Source organism: Trichosurus vulpecula, chromosome 2 (genome assembly GCF_011100635.1).
Source record: "Trichosurus vulpecula isolate mTriVul1 chromosome 2, mTriVul1.pri, whole genome shotgun sequence".
Taxonomy (NCBI): domain Eukaryota; kingdom Metazoa; phylum Chordata; class Mammalia; order Diprotodontia; family Phalangeridae; genus Trichosurus; species Trichosurus vulpecula.
In genome coordinates, this window is record NC_050574.1 from 125312243 (window position 1) to 125334831 (window position 22589).

Genomic DNA, 22589 nt, shown 5'->3' on the forward strand with positions numbered 1-22589 from the left:
GTCATTCAGTTTAGCTGGTCCATATTGTACATGGAGAGAAGTAATGAGATGACATTGAAAAGGCAGTGTAGCATCAGATTGTGGAATCAGTGAAAGGTAGTGGAAGGTTTGGCCTTTATTCCAGTATGACTGAAAGATACAGTTGAAGAGCCTACAGCTCTGTGCCTCCCTGTGAGATTAAAGGAACCCTCTGCAATAAATATAATGTACTTGTCCACTTTATACTTCAGCAACCTCTGCTTGGCTGAGAGATGGCCAAATCATTAGGATATATTCTTTGTTAGATATTTTCTCCAAGTAATTTCCTCATCAGAGAAGGAAATTCAGTTCAAGAAATATTTAAGTACTTACTATATCCAGTGTCCTATACTTGGTTCTACAGACACAAACACAAATTAAAGCCTTCCCCTCATGGATTTTACAGTCTGTTAGAGGGAGTGATACTAGTTGAATACTTTAGTAGACACGTGATTATGTCTGTATGGTTGTCCATCTACTGGACTGAATACCTCCATGCCTTTTCAACCCATTAAATTCTTATCCATGTCTTTCCATGAATCCTTCATTGAAGATACACTAATCTTTTTTTTTACTCAAATGCCTTTACTTGTTTAATATTTTATTTTTCCCAATTACATTTGAAAACTATCATTTTTAAACATCGTGTTCCAAATCCTGTCTCTTCCTTCCGTGAGATGGTAAATAATCTGATATAGGTTATACATGAAGATGCACCAACCTTCGAAGCAAGGTAGTTTTCAGGCCTTTTATAATTCTCTCCCCTAACTTTGCCAGCCTACTGCCTTTTTTGCTCATACATGACACCAGTAACTTCTTTTATATGATTTCTCATGTCTAAGTCATCATTGGTAATACACTACAGCCTGGCTATATGTACCATGTGTTTTTACATTACCATTTTTGGTTGTAAGTTTAATTTTTCCAGGATTATGATACTCTGATTTGTAGATATAGAGCATCTTAAAGAATATTAGTTACTAAAGAAATGAGTTTCTGCAGCAGAAAGTAATCTGCGATCATTTCCAAGGTCCCTTCTAATGCTATGATTCTCTGTAGTTTCCTTATAATCTATTAGACTGAACTGTATGTGTGTTGGGAGCAACATGTATTATCTAAGCTCTAAATCCCACATTCACAATCATGTACAATTACTTTTCTGCATTGTTTTGTTTAGTTTGGGGTTTTTTGTTCGTGTTTTGTCTTACTTTCTTTTGGTTTTGCTCAGTCAAAAGGAAGATAGAAAGAATTCTGAATATTGGGAGCAAAATGAAGATGGTAAGGCATAAAATGAAATAGATTGGTTGTAGGATAAAATATTATTAGTCTTTTTTTCTCTTCAGAACTAAAAGAAGTTCCTTGACTCAACAGTGTTTTAACTTATTTTCGTATTTACATTCAAACCAAAAGTCCCCCTATTTCTTCTTCTCAGTACTTTAGTAGATAGTAGAGGGGAGGGGGAAATAGGAGGATTGGTATTTTTTAAAATAATAATAAAAATAGTAACTACCATGTCTTTAGCAATTTAAAGTATTGAAGTTGCTTTCTTCACAATAAACCCAAGAGGTATGGAGTACAAGTATTGTTATCCCCATCTTCCAGATGAAGAAGATAAATTATAAAAAGACAATTTAAGTAGGTCACCCCAACCCCATTATGTTAGGATCCCAGAATGTAAGCGTTAGATGTCATCTGAGTAACTTAGTTTCAGTGATTAGTCTTCACTAATGCCAGGTTATAAACCATGGAAACCATTTGGCCTCTATAATAATCTTCATAATAAATTAAGAGAACATTCAACCATAATGTATAGACCTAGAAGAGCCCTTAGAGATAATTTAGTCCAATCCACTCACTGGACAGATGAGATGCTGAGAGGGGAAGGAGAGACTTACCTGAGATAACCCTGATAGTCAACAGAAGCAGAATTCAAGCTCAAGTCTCCCGATTCCAAATCCAAGACTCTTTGGGTATGTTAATAATGTCCATCTAAAAGTATGAAATACCAGGAGACACAGATTAGCAGCATAATCTGAAAGAAGACTTGGTCCCACAGTCATGGTCTTACAGGCTCCGTGTCCAGTGTTGGAAGGAACCTGTATCTGAATAAGAATTCACCCTACATCACGCCTGGCCATAGGTACCCAGAGAGCATGGGCTCAGCCTCCTAGAACACCTAGCCCACATTGTCCACAGATCTCCTGTACACCTGGCAAGTGATCCAACAGCCTTTACTAGAAGACCCCTTCCCCCAGTGAGGGAGAACATACTACTTCCCTTTGAAACCTGTCCCTCTTTGGGGCAGCTTTAATTTTTAGGAAGTTTTTCTTCATATCAAGCCAAAATTTGCCACTTTACAACTTCTACCTGTTGTCTTTCATTCTGCTCTCTGGAGCCAAGCAGAACAAGTCTAATCTTTCTTTTATAGGACAGCCCTTCAAATACTTAGAGGCAGTTATCACATACACACTAAATCTTTTCTTTTCCAAGCTAAAAATCCTCAGTTCCTTCAGTTGATTCTCATTTGGCATGAATTGTAGGTCCTACGCCATTCTAGGTATCCTCCTCTGGACACTATCCAACATACAATGCCCTTCCTAAAATTTGGTGCCCCTAACTGAACACACTACTTAACATCAAACCTAGTAACAGATATAACCAGGGCAGAATATAACAGAATTCTCGGCTCTCTATTGCTGTACACTGTTTTACTCTTAAAGTAGACAAAGATTGTATTAGCTTTCTTGCCTACTGTGTCATACTGACCAGCCACATCTCTCCAATCTTGAATTTGTGAAGTTTGTTTTTTAATCTAAATGGAAGACATTAGGATTATCCTTATCGTCATCTTATTCAATTTTGATCCAATATTCAAGCCTCCTATTATTTTGGGATCCTTATTTTCTCATTGGGGGAGGGAGGGGAAGTAGCAGTTTCTCTCTTCTGTATGTTGTCTACAAATGTGATAAGCGTGCCATCTATATCTATATCTTAATCAAAGTCGTTGATAAAGTGGCATAGAGCCAAGCTTGGATCCCTGGGATATTTTATGCATGGAAACCTTTGGAGTTGCCGTAGAATCATCAATGCTCATTCTTTGAGTTTGGCCATTCAACTAATTTCAAAACCACATTATTATTATTTCATCACCTAGGCCACAACTCTTCATTTCTTTCATAATAATAGCATCATAGATTTTGTTAAATGTTTTGCTAAAATCTACATAAATTGTATCTGTGGAAGTCGTTAGATCCACCTGTCTAGTAACTCTGTGCAGAAAAATGAAATGAGGTTTGGCATGACCTATTGTAGTGATGCTATTTTGACCCTTTGTGATCAGCACTTCCTTTTCTAACACCTCTCTAACAACACTTTCTAGAATGTTGCCAAGAATTGAAGTCTAGGTTTCTCTGGTCCATAGTTTGCTTCTGTTCTCTTCCTATTTTTGAGAATGTGAACATTTGCCTTCTCCAGTCCTCCAGTATTTTTTTCCATCCTACGTGATCTTTCAGCAGTCGCTGACAGTGGCTTAGCAATCGTATCTGCCATTTCTTTCGTTACCAGAAGGTATAGCTAATCTGTGCAGGGTAATGAGGTCATCAAGGGTAAGTCCATGCTCGCAGAGAATACCATTGCCTATCGGCTCTCCTGGAACTGTTTGTGACCTCCCCGGTGCAAAGGGAATTCTCATTGGAAAAAATTACAAAAGTGAAATAAGAGCTAACCCACTCTATTCTATATCTGTTGTCTTATTGTCCCATCTACTCCTTACAAAAGTCTTGTGCCTTCTGTGAGTCTCCTTTCTCTCTAGTGTATCTTTAAAAACACAAAAGCAACTCTCTTTGTTATCCTTAGCTTTCCTCACCAGCCTTAGATCATGTGCAGCTTTCATACTCCTGATACTGTTTGTAGAGGACTGTGCCACATTTTTATATTAATCCTTCATTTTCTATCTTTACCTCCATGTTCTTTACATGTCTTTTTGAGATCTAAGTTGGCTAGTAAGTTTCCTATGTGTCCACATTGGTCTCATTAGGCAGCTCCCCTTTTTATATCTTCTTTGGAATTATTTATTTTTGTGTCTTTAGAACTTCATTCTTAAAGGCTCTGTGCTGATATCCTCTATAGAAGTTCAGGCCATAAATCCTAATTTTCCTTTCTCTAAACCCTTTGAAATCTTCTTTCTCCAAATCTAGGGTGCATGTCAAGCTTAGCTCTCCTCACTTCTGTCCTGAATTCTATCAGTACCTGTCATGCTTCTTTGTCAGCCTTTTGATCCATTTCCTGAACTTGTCTGTTTTATTTTTTCTGTTCATGTGGTATGTAATATACTCTGGTAACAAGAGAACTTAGGTGTTTGTTTCTTATGATTTTCCCCTAACACTTACCCACTCTGGTTCCAAGATTTCCTCATGTGAGTTTATTCTTCTGTATTGATAGATGATACTCACCACATTTGTCTGTCTTTTGAATAAGAGATACTCTTCCATAGTATACCTCATCCCTCATTCCTCACCAGGCTGACTTTTTCTACAGTGCCCCAGAAATCTCTCCACTTGGGAAACTCACTCTAGCTTAGAAATTCACACCTTAGAAGTACCCTTCACCCCTGTGCCCTCTCCCACTGATTGAATGGCTCTTTCTAGAACTTCCATTTAAGGAGGGTGCCCAGGACAGCGACATCACATTTCTCTTCAGACTGAACTCCAGACTTTCTCTACTATGTCCCTGTGTTGAATACCTTCATCTCTTCTCCATAACCCTTCATCTCCCCGCCCCCTCCCTTGTCAGCTTCATTTTTTGTATTGTTTTCTCCTGTTAGATTGTAAGCTCTATGAGGTCAGAAACTGTCTTTTTCTTATTTGTATCCCCAACACTTAGCACAATGCCTGGCACATAGTAGAGGCACTTAATAAATATTTATCATACTATGTCACGTCAGGAAGAGAAGGTGGTCAGCAATGTTAAGGCAAGAAGGATGAGAATTCAGAAGAGACCAGTAGATTTAGCAAGAAAGAGATCATTGGGCACTTGGAAGGAGCAGCTTCATTTGAGCAGTGTGGGCAGAAGCCAGATTGCAGAGGGTTTAGGAGACAATGAAAGAACTGCCATCCAGGGAGGGACTTGTGTCATGGCAATACAGTGAATTACTGACAAAGTTGGGACACAAACCCAGTTGCAGAACTTGTTCCAGGGCTCCTGACCCCATACTCCATCAACTCCCCACTATTCTTTCTCCCCCCCCCACCCCCCAAAAAAACACTAAAATTAAAATGGTTATGATTTGGTTTGGGATTTGATTCTAGTTGCTCAGTAAGTTAATGAGTATTGTGGGCACTTGGATAATAGTCCTTTTTTTAATTAATCAGATGCTATAAATTCCTTTGCATTTCTGGCTAAGGGGCTCTGTCAGAATGTAACAGTAATCATGAGGATGGTAATGATGATCACTGCTTCTGTCTCCATAGTATGATCTTAAAAGTTCTTTAGGTTGATTTTCCTCAAAACAAACAGTATCACAAAGGAAGTAGTACCACTGTTATCATCCCCATTTTGCACACAACCAAAATGAGATTTATCAAGTTCAGATAGTTTGCATTTAGCCCATGCTACTTGTTGGGTCATCATCTCAAAACCGGGATTTGTACTCAGACCCACCAATTCTAGACCTAGTATACTTTTCCATATATCAAAGCCTTTCACCTTTGAAATAGTAATTTTTTTTATTTGCTGAGTTTGTCTTGATTTATGCCCAAGAGACATAGAAAAAATATCTTCAAATCAAACTAGAATGTAAGCTTTCCATGCCTGAATGGCAGAGAGATGAAATCACTGAAGGCAGTGACCTGTCTCCTGCTGACTCACCCAGACTTTTTAGACTTGACTTTACTGTCAGGACTGACAGAGTAGGAGCCATCTGGTTAGTCATTCTAAGCTCCAGAATGATGACCAGTCTCCAGAATAATGACTAGTCTTCCCAAGTTATCATGATGTTTCTTCTCCATGTTTTCTGTCTTATGTTTTAGAGCCGACAGTTGGAATCTGAAACAGGCACCACAGAGGAACACAGCTTAAACAAGGAGGCCCGGAAGTGGGCTACAAGAGTGGCCCGAGAGCACAAAAACATCATCCACAACCAACGGGTATGTTATAGCAGGGTTTAGCCCATTGGCTTTCTCAAAAAATATTTTAATTTAGAGCCAGAACGATTTTGAAGTTTTCAAAAAAAAAGAAAAACAGGGAGAGAATGAGTGAGGCAATATATTGGTCCATAGCATTGGGTTTTCTACCCATAGGAACCAAGAGTACACAAAAGATCTCAAAGGCCTTTGTAGCAACAGTCAAAGAGGGAGATGGGCTTAGATATCATCGATTCATAGTGTTGGAAGAGACCTTAGAACATAGAAAACAGAATATTAGAACTCGAAGAACACATAGAACATAAAATGTTCAAGCTGGGGAGGACTCTAGTGAGGTGGGACCAGGGAGTTAGATCTAGAAGAGACCTTAAAACATAGAACACTAAAACTGGACAGGACCTAAGCAGGCATCTAGTCCTATGCTCTCATCTTGCAAAGAAATAAACTGAGACCCAGACAGGTACCTGTGTGGCCAACCCTAATGCCTGGATTTCATATAGCAACTAGCAGAAGCCATGGTGGCTGGTTACCTCTTCCGTTTCACAGTGGTTTTCAGACTTATTTTCCAGTTGTTTTCAGACTTATTTTCCTTATTTGTGCAGTCATTTAATCGTGTCCGACTCTTCATGACCTTGTGGACCATAGCATGCCAACACTGTCCCATGAGGTTCTCTTGGCAGAGGTACTAGGTTAGTTTGTCATTTCCTTCTCAAGTGGATTAAGGAAACAAAGTGACTTGCTTAGGGTCACGCAGCTAATCAGTGTCTGAGACTGGTTTTTAATTTAGGCCTTCCTAACTCCAGGCCCAGTGTTCTATCCACTGAGCCACCTAGCTGCCTGATGGGCTTATAGCCCATCAATACTATTCATTACCGTAAGGAATGGCAGAGTAGAAAGTACCCAGAGACTCTCATGTGCATGTAGGAATTCAGTGGCAAATATAAGTTTCAGACAATTCTAGTCTACATGGCCTACATACCCTTTAAAGGACCATTGCCCTATTTAGTGCATCCTTCCCTTCCCATCCATCCACTGCATCCATCTTGGAGCAATGAGCAGAATAACAACCTCAACAGAGCATACGTTACAACTGAGAACACCAAGAAGGTGCCGTCCCTCACTCCCACTGGATTTCTGTTTCTTTTCAAGTTAGAGCCATAGGAGGCCTCAAGCTGGAGGACACAAGGACAATAGAGTGCCCTCATCGTTCCAGGGCAGGCTGGGCCTGCAGTCCCTGCTCTGTGACAGAGCTGCTATGCACCCTGTTGTGCTGCTGTCCAGCAGCAGTGTTTGGCTCTGAGTTTAAAAAGTTGTCCTATACCAAATGCTGCAGCTAGTTTAGAAACCGTCAAGTCCGTGAATAGAGAGACTACCTTACTGATTTCTCTCGAATTGAAACCCCTATCTGTTAGAAATACAAACTTGTGGAGTTGTCTTGTTGTACCAAACAGCCACCTTTTACTGGTTTTCATAGTTATCAGACTTCTAAGGATAAAAGAAGGTTACAGTTGTAAGTTATTGGCTTACCCTTTAGCCCAGAAGCTTCTCAAAACCTATAGGGGTAACACATCAATTCATCCATCAGTCATACAAGAGCCTTTAAAAGCCTACTGATGGCTTATTATCTCCCTTTGACTGATAAAATTGGTTTGAGTGTATTGAACAAAGATGAGCTTTTTATGCTCAACTGAAATTCTATCTTTAGAAACACAACCTTTTGGATACTCTTTTGGTTCATGGAAAAATATGCCCTCAAGGTTGATCTCCAGACTTGATTTTTTTTTCTACACATAGGTATTTTTCTCAGAAATCACATGATCCCCAAGTAAGAATCTGAACTTTTACCAGGGTGGTGTTGATGATGATAATTCTTACTTCTGTCACGCTTTACAAGTTACTTTCATATGAATTCCTGTTTGATCCTTTCCACTCTCCGTGAGGTACCTAGGTATTGCTATCCCTGTTTTATGGATGAAGAAACCGAGGCTCAGAAAGGTTCAATAACTTGCCTGAAATTATATAGTGAGTAAGTAGAAGAGACAACTAGAATCCAGGTCTTCTAACCACAAGTCCAGTGCACCATGATGTTGTTAATATGGGACTTCAGCAGTGGAAGAGGTGGAGAAAGAGTGCCCAGTCAGTAAATCTTGAGGCCTTGTTTGGTGGGCCTCTAGACCCATATGCTGCTGACCTTCCTACTTGGAATCTCACCAGAAAAGGGAATAAAGCTGCTCAGAGTACATACTCCCTAAGGAGCTCAAGTTTGGAAAATGAAAATCTTAACCACAAAAGGTGCTAATATAGGATAATAATAATAGATCCCATTTCACAGTTTAAAAGATTTTTCTCTCATGGCAACCCCATGGGATAGGCAACACAAATATTATCCCCATTTTTCAGATATGGAAACTGAGGCTTATAGCGGTGTAGTGACTCATCAAAGGTTATAACTTTGAGAAACTATCTGAGCCAAGATTCAAATAGGCCTTCTGACCCCAAATCCAGAGCTCTCCTCACAATATCATATTCTCTTTTAAATAAGGGAATTGAGACAATGTTTGCTAAGTCATTAGGAGTTCAAAGAATACCTTCTTGACATCTCAATCAACCCCCTTACATGAGATAAGAAAACTGAAGCCCCAGAAGGCCAAGTGATTCCCCCAAGGATTCCTAGAGGGTAAATAGCTTCAGACTTGGAATCTGAAGGAGACCTGAATTGCACACGATCACAAGCTGAATGGGGAGCTACTGTAGAAGACATCTAGTCTGTCCCCTCTGCTGCCTCCCTAGGGATATCTTCTTCAGCATCCCCACAGAGGGCCATCCATCCTCTGCTTGAAGGCTGTTTGAAAAGAAGGCACATGCTCCTCCCGTTCCAGGCCGGGGTAGCGATTAAGTTTTAGAAAGTTGTTCATTATATCAAGCTTATGTCTGCTTTTTGGGACCAAGTAGAGCATGTCTAATGACAGTCTTTTCCACATGCCTGTCCTTTAGATACTTAAAGATAGCCTTCATTTCTCTTCTCTCAGTTGCCAGACACCCCAATTTCTTTCCACCACTCCTGGCATATTCTCTAGCACCTTGCCAGGCCATCCTCTGGATATGCTCTAGCTTGTCAATATCCTTCCTAAAATGTAGCACCCAGAGCTGAAAATAGTGCTCATATTGTTATCTGTCCGGGTAGAATATAGCCCATTCTGGACTCTAGCTGCCCTTCCATGCAGTCTAAAAGGAAGTTACCTTTTTTTCTGCCGTGTGGCATTTTAGACTCATGGTGAATGTGTAGACTACTAAAGTCCTCAGATCGCCTTCTCAGGTCCTTACACGACTCATCATCCAGTCCCTCTTTCATCCTGGATTAATGGCGATTGACTTTTTGAACTCCAGTGTAGGTCTTTATATTTCTCCTCATTAATTTAACCTCTTTAGATCTTCTATGATGTTAACTCTTCATAAAGTTCAAATCCTGTCTTTGACACTAATTGACTTTGTGATCTTGGGCCACTTACTTAACCTCTTAGTGACTCAATTTCTTGATTTGTAAAATAGAGAACATTTGCATTATGTATTTCACTGGGTTGTTGTGAGGGAAGCATTTTATAATTCTTAAAGAAATAAGGAATGGAAGTTATGAAAAAGCCAAAGATTCAGAGATCTCAGGGAAAGGGAATGGCAAGACTTTTAGTAATTTACACTAAAATGTTAATAATATCCATTACCTGAGATCAGATTTTGGTTAGGAGGTAGCACGGGAAGAAAGGACTATAACCAAAGATTACCAAGTATACAACAAGGGACCAGGACTACATAGAGGGAGAAGGGGGCAGCAAAGGCACCAAACACAAACTTCACCTGTACTGTAATTTTAACTTAATACCCTCAAATGAGCCAGCAGATGTTGCCTTCACCTGCCTCTTCAGTTTGTGTGTAGCCCTGGCTTTGTGTTACCTGTATTGGAAGTACATATCCCCTTGGCCCCAGAGCTTATAGCTATGGTGGGCCAAGAGGCAAGGAGACCCAGTAGAAACAAAAATTCCCCCCAGTTTAGTTGACCACACATCTGTTTGCATTTCTGTCTAAAGGTGCTCAGATATTTCTGAAAGTATCTTAATAGTCTGAGGTGCATTGTTTGAAATATTCAAAATCCCATTGGGCATTGGCTTCTATATAATAGTAGTGGGATTTAGCAGAATAAATATCTAAATTTGCTTTTTGGGGAAATTTTGTTTGGCATAAAACAGATTCTTAATTGGTGATTTGATGAGCTCTTTATCTTACCATGAATACCAAGTTTCTACATGACAAAATGTTTATGGTTTTGCTTTGTTGCTTAACAGGCCCTGGAAGAATTAGAATGTCATGGTGTTGCTGTGTCAGAACAAAACCGAGCAGAACTGGAACAGAAGATAGATGAAGCCAGAGAAAGTATTCGTAAGGCAGAGGTGAGACACCATCTCTCCTGACCCATTCCCCTGTGTACCACCCAGAGGATCTGGACATCAGTTCTCATTATTTATTTGGATGGCTTAAAACTCCCAGCTCCCATTGTTCTCAGGAATTGAAGGATAGATAGCGATACAGATACAGATATTGATATGTGTGTACACATACATACACACACACACAGACATACACACACACACACACACACACACACAGAGACATACACACAGAGGGAGAGAGGAAGGAGAAGCTTCTGTACTAAATCTTCCATCAGTAAATACTTACTGAGCATAGACTTTGTTCTGGGTAGAGAGGGGCGGAAAAAGACAGGTGGGAGAGAGATCATGAAAGGTAGAAAAACAATTATTAAAAATGTATATTCTTTGTCTTATATAAAAGTTTAAAGCAAAGATGTATGAAAGAAGAGTCTCTGACATCAGTTCAGTAGAGAATATTTTAAGTGCCCCAAGGCATTGTGCCTGGCACTGATAGTATAAAGATGAAAAATTACCTGTATGCAAATAGGAGAGCCCGGAAAAGTGCATTTTGGAGGAAGAGGTTCAACAAACATTAAATTCAACAAATATTTATAAATTACTTTCACCTGCAGGGTGAGTCAAGGGAGGTTTCATGGAAGAGGTAGAACGTACATTATACCTTCAAAGAAGGGTAGGGACATGAAACGGACAAACTTTGGAAGGTAGTTTGTTCTGTGGTGGATAGTATAATCACAATCATGAAAATGTAAAAGAAAGGGAAACGGAAAGTAGTCTACTTTGGCAGAAATGTGGAATACGTGATAGAGCTATCGGAGGAGATAAAACTGGATAAGTATGTTAGATCCAAATTGTCAAGGGCCTTGAATATAAGAACCAAGAGTTTAAATTTCATTCAGAAAGCAGTAGGGAAACATAGCATCATTGTGGTATGCCAGAAAAACTAACTGGGCAAGAGTGTAGAGAATGGATTGGAGAAGGAATAGAATGGAAAGAGGGGAATTAGTTAAGAGGTTGTTACAATAGTCTATTCAATAAGAAAGTCAACCCCCTGAACTGAGGGGTTGTAGTAACAATGACGAGGAGTGGGCCAATGTGAGAGAGACTGCTGAGCGAGAAATGGGAGGATTTAACAACTGATTGGATGGAGAGAGTGAGGAATGGGGAAGAGTGAAAAGTGGCAAAAAAGAATAAAAGATGATACCTCAATTCTTAGCCTTTTTGAATGGAAAGTAGTTGGTGCAAAAACAGGTTGTTGGGTGAGAAGGGCAAGTTTAAAGGGGAAGATGATAAGTCTGAGGACCATTGGGCTACCCAAGAGAATAATTCTAAGTAGCAACTGGAACTGCTATTTGGGACTGCTACTCTAGAGAAAAATGGAGAAGGGACAGAGATAGGAATTTTTAAATTGTCTGCATTAAAATAATAATGGAAGAGTTGGATGAGATCCCCAGAAGAGTTAGAGTATAAAAAGAGAAGAGAAGAGGCCTTATATAACCTTGATAAATACCCTTAAATAACCCATTTAAGAATGAGGAGAGGATGAAGATGAAGAGCCAAAACAGGAGAACGGATCACAATTTTATAGGGACAAACACACATAAATACCTTGTTGTTGTTTAGTCTCTTTACTTGTCTTCGATTCTTTGTGACCACATTTGGAGTTTTCTTGGCAAAGACATTGGACTGGCTTGCCATTTCCAGCTCATTTTACAGATGAGGAAACTGAGGCAAATGGTTAAGTGACTTGCTAGTACGTGACTGAAGCCAGATTTGAACTCAGGAAGAGGAACCTTCTAACTCCTAGCACTCTATCTTCTGGGCCACCTAGCACTCTCATAAATATATTAGTAATCCAAAATGTGAATTAAAATATTGTTATGTTAATAGATAATACCAACCAGCAAGCATTTATTAAATATTTATTTTGTGCCAAGCACAGGTGTAACCATTGGGGATACAAAGAAAAACAGTAACAGTCTCTGCCCTCCAAACCTTACATTCTAATAGGAGAGATAGCACGTACATAAATAGGAACATAGAAGAGACAATCAGAATACATGGAAAGATCTCAGGGAGGAAGACACTAAAACTGGAGGGATGGTAAATAAACTCTTACAAAGGTTGGGCTTTGAGCTGAGAGTCTTGGAGGAACCAGGGACAAAAAGGCAGAGGTCAGCAGAGAGCATTTTGGGAATGGGAAGATACCTAGTACCTAGTGTAAAGGCAGAGAGACTGGAGATGAAGGGTCACATGTGAGAAGCAGCCAGCAGGCCAGTATGGCTGGAGTGTCAATGACAGAGCATAAGAAGACTGAAAAAGTAGGAAGGGGCTTGTTCGTGAAGATCTTCAAGTGCCAAACAAAGGACTTTGTATTTGAGCCCAGAGGTAATAAGGGGTCATTGGCATTTATTGGGGTGGGGAGGACAAAGGTGACACGATCAGACATCTGCTTTGAAAAATTGTTTTGACAGCTGTTTGGAAAATGGATTGGAATGAGAAAAGATTTGAGGCTAGAAAATCAGCTAGAAGGATATAGCAGTAATCCAGGTAAGAGGTGATGAAGACTGAATTACAGTGGTCATCCTGTGAGTGGAGAGAAGGGAATACATGAGCAGTGTTGTAAATGACAAGCTTTGATGACTGGCTCAGTGCATGGGTTGAGTTAGCACACCTGGGTGACTGAGATTGTGGTAGTGTCCTCTTCACTAATAGGGAAGTTCAGAAAAGAGGAAGATTTATGGGGAAAGAAAATGAGTTCCATTTTAGGTATGATGAGTTTGAAATTCTTATGGGACATCCAGATCAAAATCTCCCAGCACGCAGTTGGTGATGGGGCTAGGAGCTCAGGAATGAGACTGGAGTTGGTTTAGATCCAGAAATCATCTGCGTAGGGATGGTAATTAAACCCATGAGCTCACCGAGAGAGATGGTATAGAGCTGGGGTCAGCACACTATTGGCTATAAGCCAGATGACTGTGGTGGCCTCTTTTTGTAGCCTCCAGCTAAGAATGGTTTTTTACATTTTTTAAATATAATAAAACTGTTTTAAAATGCAAAAACTATTTCTCACCTTCCAGGGCACATAAAAACAAGCTGTGGTCCAAGTTTGGTCTATGCTGTGCCCAGCCCCTGGAGAGGGAAAAGGGAAGAACCCCCAGGACAGAGCCCTGGGGAACAACAATAGCTAGTGAGAACGATTTGGACAAAGAACCAGCGAAGGAGAGGGAGAAGGAGCAGTCCAGCTGGTAGAAGAAGGAGATAGTAGCATCACAAAAACTCAAAAAAGAGAGCATCTAGGAGGAAAATGTGATTAATAACGTCAAATACTGCAGAGAAGTAAAATAGGATGATTATTTTTAAAAGAATTAAGGAATCACTGCTAACCTAGGGAAGAACAGCTTCAAGTGAATGACATAGCTGAAAGCCAAATTAGAGAAGATTTAAAAGAAAACCAAAGGAAGGGAAATGGTGGCACAAATTTAGATGGCCTTTTCAAGAAGTTTAGCTGAGAAGTGGAGGAGAGATATAAAACATAGCTAGTAGAGAAGATGGGATTTTTTTTAAGGATAAAAGAGACATGAGTATATTTGGAGGCAACAGGGAAGATTTAAGAGAAAGTAAGGATAGAAGTGGCAATTTGTTGCCAGAGGTGGGACTTGCAGATGCATGGACAGGGATTGGCTTTGGAAAGGAAAAGGACCTCATTGTGAAAGACTGAGATGGTGAAAAGAGTAGGAGAGAATGTCAGAGGGAGGCAAGAGGAGGAGATATGGTCCTTCTTAGTGAATGGCCTCAGGTTTTCCTGGTAGGTATGAAGCAAAGTTATGAGCAAAGAAGGCTGTGGGAAGAGGTACCCTGGGAGGCTGAAGGAAGTAAGAGAAGATTTGGCATAGCCACTGTTTGGTGAGTGGGATAGAGAACTGATTAGGAAAAGGTAGAAAGGTTGCCTTGCTACAGTTAAGGGCTCAGTTGAGATTGAATAATGTAAATTTGTAGTGAATCCAATCATCATAATTTTTTAGTGTGTCTTCCATTTCTATTCAGTACCACATGAATAAGAATTAAGGGGGCAACAGTTACAAAACATTCCTTTCACAAAGATAGATCTAAATAACCGGAGGGCAACTAGGCAGTGCAGCAGATAGAATGCCAGTCCTGAAGTCAGGAAGACTCATCTTCCTGAATTCAAATCTGGCCTCAGATACTTACTAGCTGTGTGACCTTGGGCAAGTCACTTAACCTTATTTGCCTCAGTTACCTCATCAGTAAAATGAGCTGAATAAGGAAATGACAAACCACACCAGGATCTTTGCCAAGAAAACCTCAAATGAGGTCACGAAGAGTCAGACATGCCTGAAGTGAATGAACAACCACCATAACAAAAAATAATTTAAGAAATATTAATTGCTCATGAGTAGGCCAAGTCAATATAATAAAATGTAAATTAGTTTACCTATTCAGTGCCTTACCAAACTACCAAAGAATTGCTTTATGGAGCTAGGGAAAAACAATAACAGAATTCATCTGAAGGAACAAAAGATGAAGTATATCAAGGGAATTGGTATAAAAAAAATGAAATGGGAAGGGGGCCTACCAGTACCAGATCTCAGACTATACTCCAAAACACTAATCATCAAAACAATTCTTTACTGATTAAGAAGTAAAGAAATTAAGCAGTGAGACAGATTAGGGCCATAATATGCAGAAGCAAATGAGCACAGTAACCTAGTGTTTGACAAATCCAAGATTCCAACTTTGGGGCAAAAACTCACTAGTCAACAAAAACTCTTGGGCAAACTGGAAAATAGTCTGGCAGAAACTAAGTATATACCAACAACTCACAGAATATACCAAGGCAAACTCTAAATGGGTACATGACCTAGATATAAAGCATAATACCATAAACAGATTAGAGGAGTGAGGAAGAAATTACCTGTCACATCTACAGAAAATTTTAAAGTTTTTACACAATCCAAAACGTATAGCTAAAATTAGAGGGGGGAAAAAGTGGGTAAATGGGAAAAAATCTTTGCAGGAAGCTTCTGATAAAGATCTCATTTATAAGATATATAGGGAACTGATTCAAATATATAATAATAGCCATTCCTCAACTGATAAAGTCAAAAGATATTAAGTGGCAGTTTTCAGAGGAAGAAATCCAAGCTTTCAATAGCCATATAAAAAAATACCTAAATCACTAATAATTAGAGAACTTTAAAATAACTGTGAAGTCTCACCTCACACCTCAGAGACTGGCAAAGTTGACAAAAAAGGAAAATGACAAATGATAGAAGGGCTGAACAGCCATTTGCCTCCCAGATTTAAGTCTATAAAATCAGAAAATATTAAGCCTGAAGAAAGATCTTAGAACTCATCTAAGCCAAGATCTTTGCATTAGTTAGCTCATAACCATGTAGTACATTATGATATTTCTTATATTGCTCCTTTTACTGTCATAGACAATGGAAACTTTTTTTTCTTGCTATATGATCGGTTAATTGGATTCTGCCTCCACAAACTCAAATTCATTCCTGTTTCTCCAGGCCCTTATCCTTTTTCCCCTGAAGTAGCAGGCTTCTAACTGGTAATCTGCCAAGATAGCTTCTCCCTCCAAAGTCCAGTCCTCAAGGCCCAATTGCCAAAACCATCCCCCTAATGTACATATATGTCAGTTCTTTGCTCAAAAAATTTGTTGCCCTTCCATTTCCTTTAGGATAGAATATAGCCTCCTTACTTAGCCTGTCTCTCAATACCTTCCACCATCTGTTTCCCACTTTACTGCTGAGTCCTATCTTGGTATTCTCCTTTAGACATTCTGGACTGGAAGTACTGGAGTGCTTACTGTTTTCCAGACTCATGCTGCCCCCTTCCACCTCCAGTATTCCACCATGGAGGGAATACACTCCTTCCATATCATGTATTGTCACATCCTTCCTGTCCTTCAATGGCCACTTTCTGAGTGAAGCCCTTCCTCAATCCTCATTCCCTTCAACAAAAGGTAGTTTTCCCTTTGTACTTCTGCTTAGAGCACTTTGGTCTGCATCTTTCCTTTGCCCATATCTCACTCAGCCAGGTATCCTACCTACTTATGTTTGTCCCAGAAGGCAGAAACTGTTGTTTTTCAGCACCTAGCATCAAGCATAAGGACCTGTACATAGCCCTAGAGCTGGGAGGGCCTTATAAGTCAGCTCATCTAAGTTCTTTGCTTTACAGAGGTGAAAATGGAGGACCAAAGAAATTAGGGAACTCACCCTCTGTCGCACAAATGAAACTCAGATCCACTGTCTCCTAAGTCAACAAACATGCGTTCCACGGCACCACACTGTTTCCATAGAAGGCACTTTATATGTATTTGTGGAATTTGTTGAAGAAATCTGTTCTAATCAAATGTCAAGTACTTTGCTGGCCTTAAAGTGCTACAGATATGGATATATAGAGATGTGTGTGTGTGCATGTCATTGTGTGTACACACACACACACACACACACACACAAATATATGCTAATCACAGAAGAACTCTAAATCATTGAGTATGACCTCGGCTTGTCCAAAGAACAAGAATGACATCATGATTAAACCTTGTGACTAGTTGCTTATGAGCAGCTCAAATACTGGGTTCAGTCATTGTGCTATTTACAGTTATCACAAGAGTATTTGCACTTGATTAGACAAGATTCAAGTACCTTGTGGCCCTGTTTGGATCACCTGATTAATTCAAGAACTGAGCTGAACCTGTTAGCGCTTAAGTTATCTTGTAATTCTAAGTCATACTTTCTCCCGATGTTTGTGTTTCTCTTTAATTACATTTCCCAGTCATACACACTCTTTGTCCAGGAACAGTGGTGAGGTATAAGTGGGAAGTTCCTGAATTTGATCACAAGATCCCTGGATTCAGATCACATGTCTCAGAGCTTCAGTTTCCTCATCTGTAAAGCAGAAGCCATATAACCTTTGGCCTGCCTCCCCCACCAGATTGTTGTGAGGACCCAGTAAGATCATATATGAAAAGTTTTAAGCTCTAATAGCTTAAAACCACATTGGGTCTTTTGGGACACCTTGTCTAATGCCGAGAGCACCTAGTTCTTTAGCATTTTATATCGGCAAGGCCCTTTCCTGATGATGGCTGTGTTGCAACCAAGGAGGGCAGTTGTTACTATAACTCCATTTTGTAGAGGAGCAAATTGAGGCTTGGGCTGTTAACTTGCCAAAGGACACAGCACTGATTTCCTTGCCTGTCTTTTTGGTACATAAAACCAAGGAAACGTACAAAAACAAGCATTTGTTTGCAAGTGTTTTTATTTCTCATTGTTCACTTAGCTAACTATAAAAATCAGTCACAGGAGTTTGAAGAATAACCACCATAGTGCTGTTGTGCAGCCAGGTAGTGAATAGAGCACTGGACCTGGAGTCAGGAAGACCTGAGTTCAAATCCCACCTCAGGCACTTAGTAGCTGTGACTTTGGGCAAGTCACTTAACGCTGTTTGCCTCCATTTCCTCATCTGTAAATTTCCTAAATGGAAAACTGCTCCAGTTTTTCTGCCAGGAAAACCACAGTAGGGGTCATGAGGAGTCAGACATGACTGAAAAACTATTAGACAACAACAACTTAGTGCTTCAAAGTTTAGAAAGTATATTTTTCACAATAATTTTGTGAGCAACTAGTACGAAGGTCATTTTCCCTATTTGTAAGTGAGAAAATTGAAACTCAAAAGTGGAGGAAATTGTCCATAGTCCCAGAAACAAGTCAGAGCTGGGCTAGGAGTCCACATCCTGCCTTCAGTGCCAGGGCTCTTGACACTATGCCATGCTACCTCTATTAGCATGAAGTAAGGGGCTTTGTTATTCTGCTAGCTCACCTTAAAGATTCCTGTGCATACACTCAAATGGCTCCATTGCCATTCTTTTCAGTGTGACCTCTGGTGCCCAATGGTGTCTGGTTTTAATCATGTGTGACTGGGGCTCCCAAAATCTCACTTCTGAGGTCCACTTACTTATAAACACATGTGTGATCAAATTGGAACCCAAATGTCTTCATATCATCTTCAGCAGCCATGTCTCCCTGCACAATCTTGACAGCTTAGAAGGCTCCCTTTCTCTAAATTGTTTCCTGAAATCCCAGGCTCTTGGTTCCCCAGTATATGAGTTTGTCCAAATGTTTTACCTTTCAGTTCCAAGAGGTTAAAAGACACCTAGGCACAAGACATTATGGCCCTTTGTCCACTTTCCACATAACCCTCTGAGGTGAGCTAAAGAAAATTTCATTTCCAAATAGGCAAAGATTTTATTAAGGTCTAAAAGGATTATGACTGCTTACAATTTAGGGGTTTTATTAATCAAATGGCATTCTTAAAAATTCAAAATGATGTTTTCCTTGTCTTTGTATAATTATACTAATGAAATTAAACTGAGACTATATCCTGTCAGTTTTAACCCTTGCGACTTATATATATGTGTGTGTATGTATGTGTATGTGTGTGTGTGTGTGTATGCTTTCCAAACAAACTTTGTAGCCAATAACTATTCAATTAACCATTAAGTGCCCACTATATACAGCATACTGTGCTAAACATAGAATGATGTTAAGCACATACTGTTTGCAAAATACTGGGCTGAGAATAGAGTGTTATTAAGTAAGTACATACTGTGTTCTGAGTTATGAGCTAAAAGTGGAGAATGTACTTTCTTTTCTGGTTTTGAAATACTAAAAGTTTAAGTAGGTGGTACTTCCTGATTACAGGGCATTTTTGTATATATTTCATTTGACTCTCATAACAGCCTTGTTTAGTAGATAATGCAACCATAAATCCTCATTTTACAAATGAGGAGACAGAGAAAGTGTGCAGGGACTAGCCTGTTCTCAGGCAACTGAGTCTGTGGCTATGTTAGCACTTTAACCCAGGGCTTTCAATTCTAAGTCTAGGACTCTTCATTCCACTATGATGCTTCCAATACTTCATTGGCTTTAACAAGGACATTAATCCTAGACCCTATAATTTAAAGCCAGATACTCTACTGCTTAGATAGCCTTAGCATTATGCCTTACCCATCCAATGAGCCAAGAATCCTGACTGATTATCCAAACAAGATGGTAAAGGACTAAGCTAAGGAAGTAGAAGAGAGTTTTCTTTATCTGTGTTCTGTTGGCCTGTATATGATGCTATAGTGAATCATCTCACCCTGTTGCTTCACTACAAGGGGGCAGCTAGGTGGCACAGTGAATAGAGTGCTCGGCCTGGAGTCAGGGAGACTCATCTTCGTGAGTTCAAATCCAGCCTCAGATGCTTACTAGCTGTTTGATCCTGGACAAGTCACTTCACCCTGTTTGCCTCAGTTTCCTCATCTGTAAACTGAGCTAGAGAAGGAGATGGCAAAGCACTCCAGTGTATTTGCCAGGAAAATCCCAAATGGGGTCACAAAGAGTCAGGCACAACTGAAATGACTGCACATTGTTCACAGAACGTGAGCCAGGCCTTATAGCCTTGCATGAGAATGAAAATTAATGAACTCACATCACTGAATTTCACCAAAAGAAATGGAGAAAATGTGGAAAATTAAATAGCAACAGAAACTTTTAAATCGCAAAACAACAAATGAAATGATGTTTTTTCTCATTTCTGTAACACTCTACAGGTTATAAAGCACTTCCCTCAAAACATCCATATAAAGTAGAAGTGCAGCTGTCACCCTGATTTTACAGATGCCACAACTGAGGATCAGAGAGGGCATGACTTGGTCAAGGTCACCCACTGAGGATATATTAGATCCAGGCCTCAAACCTGTGTCTTAGAATTCTAAGTCCAGGGTTCTTTCCGCCACACAAGGATGTCTCCCTCCCTACAAACAACACCTAGTGATCAGAGTAGCTAATTCACATTCTCACATTGCTTTAAGGGTTACAAAGCATTCTTCTCACAGCCTTGTGAGAATGAGATACTGTGAGAATAACTGTCATAATTTTATACTTGAGGAAACCAAGAATCTGAGAGACCAAAGTAACGCTTTAGCCCTAGGTCCCTCAGCTGGTAAGTGTCAGAGCTGTGTAGGACCCAAACACAGAGCTTCTGACTTTTAAGTCCAGAGCTCCCCCTACTATCTCACATTGCTATAAAATTTGATTATTAGATGTTTTTGAACAGTGAGCTTAGAGTGGTAGATGCTGTTACCTGCCAATGAATTAATTTTGATAGAAAATGCATCTGCCACCAACTCCCTGAAGGACCCTCAATGAGACCTTCCCCCTCTTTGAGCATCAGTTTCCCCCTCTGAATAATGAAAAGCTTGGATTTACTTAATCACCGAGGTCCTTTGCAGCTCTGAATACCATTTTTCTTTGTATTAGCCCCAAATTAAATTATATGCATTTCAGAAACAGGAGTTCTTGAAACAAGCCTGTCCTGAAATCTAGGTTAAGGGCTTCATTTGATATAGAAGCTGATGAACTGACCTAGCACATCCAAGTCATTTGTTTATTCACAAAGGACTTGCTTTAATAAAGAGTTTGTTTTTTAAAGCAATTTTACTTAACCCTGCTATAGATGATGAAGGTCTGGATTGCCGTCCACTTAATTAAGGGTTCTGCTGGGCTGATTTTCAAAGTCACTGGCATATCCTCAAAACACATTTGGAAACACTAGAAAAGCCTGTTTTTAACCAGTTGTTAAAATGAAATATAGGCAGTTGGTGCTTGAGAAGGAAGATAGCATTCTGGAGTGGCAGTTTTTGTTTTCAAAAACTACACTTATCAGTGACTTTACAACAGTCCAACAGTAAGAATAGTCAGTACTAATATAATTGGGACCAAAATAAAGGAAAAATAATAAGTGGGCTTTCTGGAAAGTCACGTCCTCAGCTGGTTTTTTCTTATGTAAAATGGTGATTTCATACTTTCACTTCCTGTCTTACATAGCTTTAGTGAGAAAAATACTTTGCCAATGCTGTAGAAATGCAAGTTATTATTATTTCAGGAATTTGTTATTTGTATTGATATGACTTCCTCCCATTTTGGTTGCAAGCTGTTCCAGCAGGTTGCAACCTACATGAGATTATCAGCATTTTAAATAAGAAAAAACCATCTCAGAGAGGTGACTTCCCAGAAAGCCCATTTGAATCTTTCTTTTATACTAATATGTGGAAACCATGTGTGACTGTCAAGGTTCCTCACGAGAAAAATCTCATGGAGGTGAAATCATGGAGCATGTTGAACAAGAGAGTATGTTGTGCAATTTTTTCTCTGCTTTAAAAAATTTCGCATATCTTTATTTTCTGAAATTAATCTTTTTGTGTTTTTATTGCTTATGTTAGAGAAAAAAAATCTGCTTGGAAATACTGATCACTTCCAGCAGCTGCTGAGACCACTATTTCCTTGAAGTAGGGTAATGGTTACTTTCCCAAATGTGATGAAAAGTGGTGGTGCAGGGATAAGAGCTCTGGGCTCGGAGATCTGGCTAGTCCTGGTTTTACTGCTGACTCCCAATGCGACCCTATGGCATGGTATTCCAGGTTCATCACATTGGCATTATTCTCTTTCACCAAGTAGGAATTCATTGTGAAATCTTGCTCTTTCTAAGGCCAAAATATCTTTCACACCCTTCCCTTTCTCTCCACATACATACTTATCACCCTAGTTCAGGTCCCTCTCACCTACAAGAAGGCAACAGCCTTCTAATTGGACTCCCTGCCTCAAGTCTCTCCTCCAGTCCATCCTCCAAACTGCCACCAAAGTGATTTTTCTTAAGGGCAGGTCTAACCATGTCAAATAAATTTAATACTCAGTAAATTTCCAATGACTTCATAATATCTCTAGAATCAAATATAAACTCCTTTGTTTGGCTTTTAAACTTAACCTGGTCCCAGACTCTCTTTCTAGCCTCATTGGGCAGCATACTCCCCTTCACACTCTTTGACCTAGCCATACTGTCCTTCTCTCTGTTCCTCACACACAGTATTCAAATACCCATCTCCATGCCTTTCCAAAGGCTGTCCCCTGTG

General features: G+C 39.7%; 1 protein-coding gene across 1 annotated transcript in view; it reads left to right on the forward strand.

Annotated features, from left to right (window-relative positions):
* Nucleotides 1–22589, forward strand: part of FCHSD2 (FCH and double SH3 domains 2) — a 359064-nt gene that overhangs the window by 272651 nt on the left and 63824 nt on the right. Inside the window, exons 11-12 of the mRNA XM_036745787.1 lie at nt 6045–6161; nt 10496–10600. Coding sequence (XP_036601682.1) covers nt 6045–6161; nt 10496–10600 — 222 coding nt within the window. The remainder of the gene's footprint in view (nt 1–6044; nt 6162–10495; nt 10601–22589) is intronic.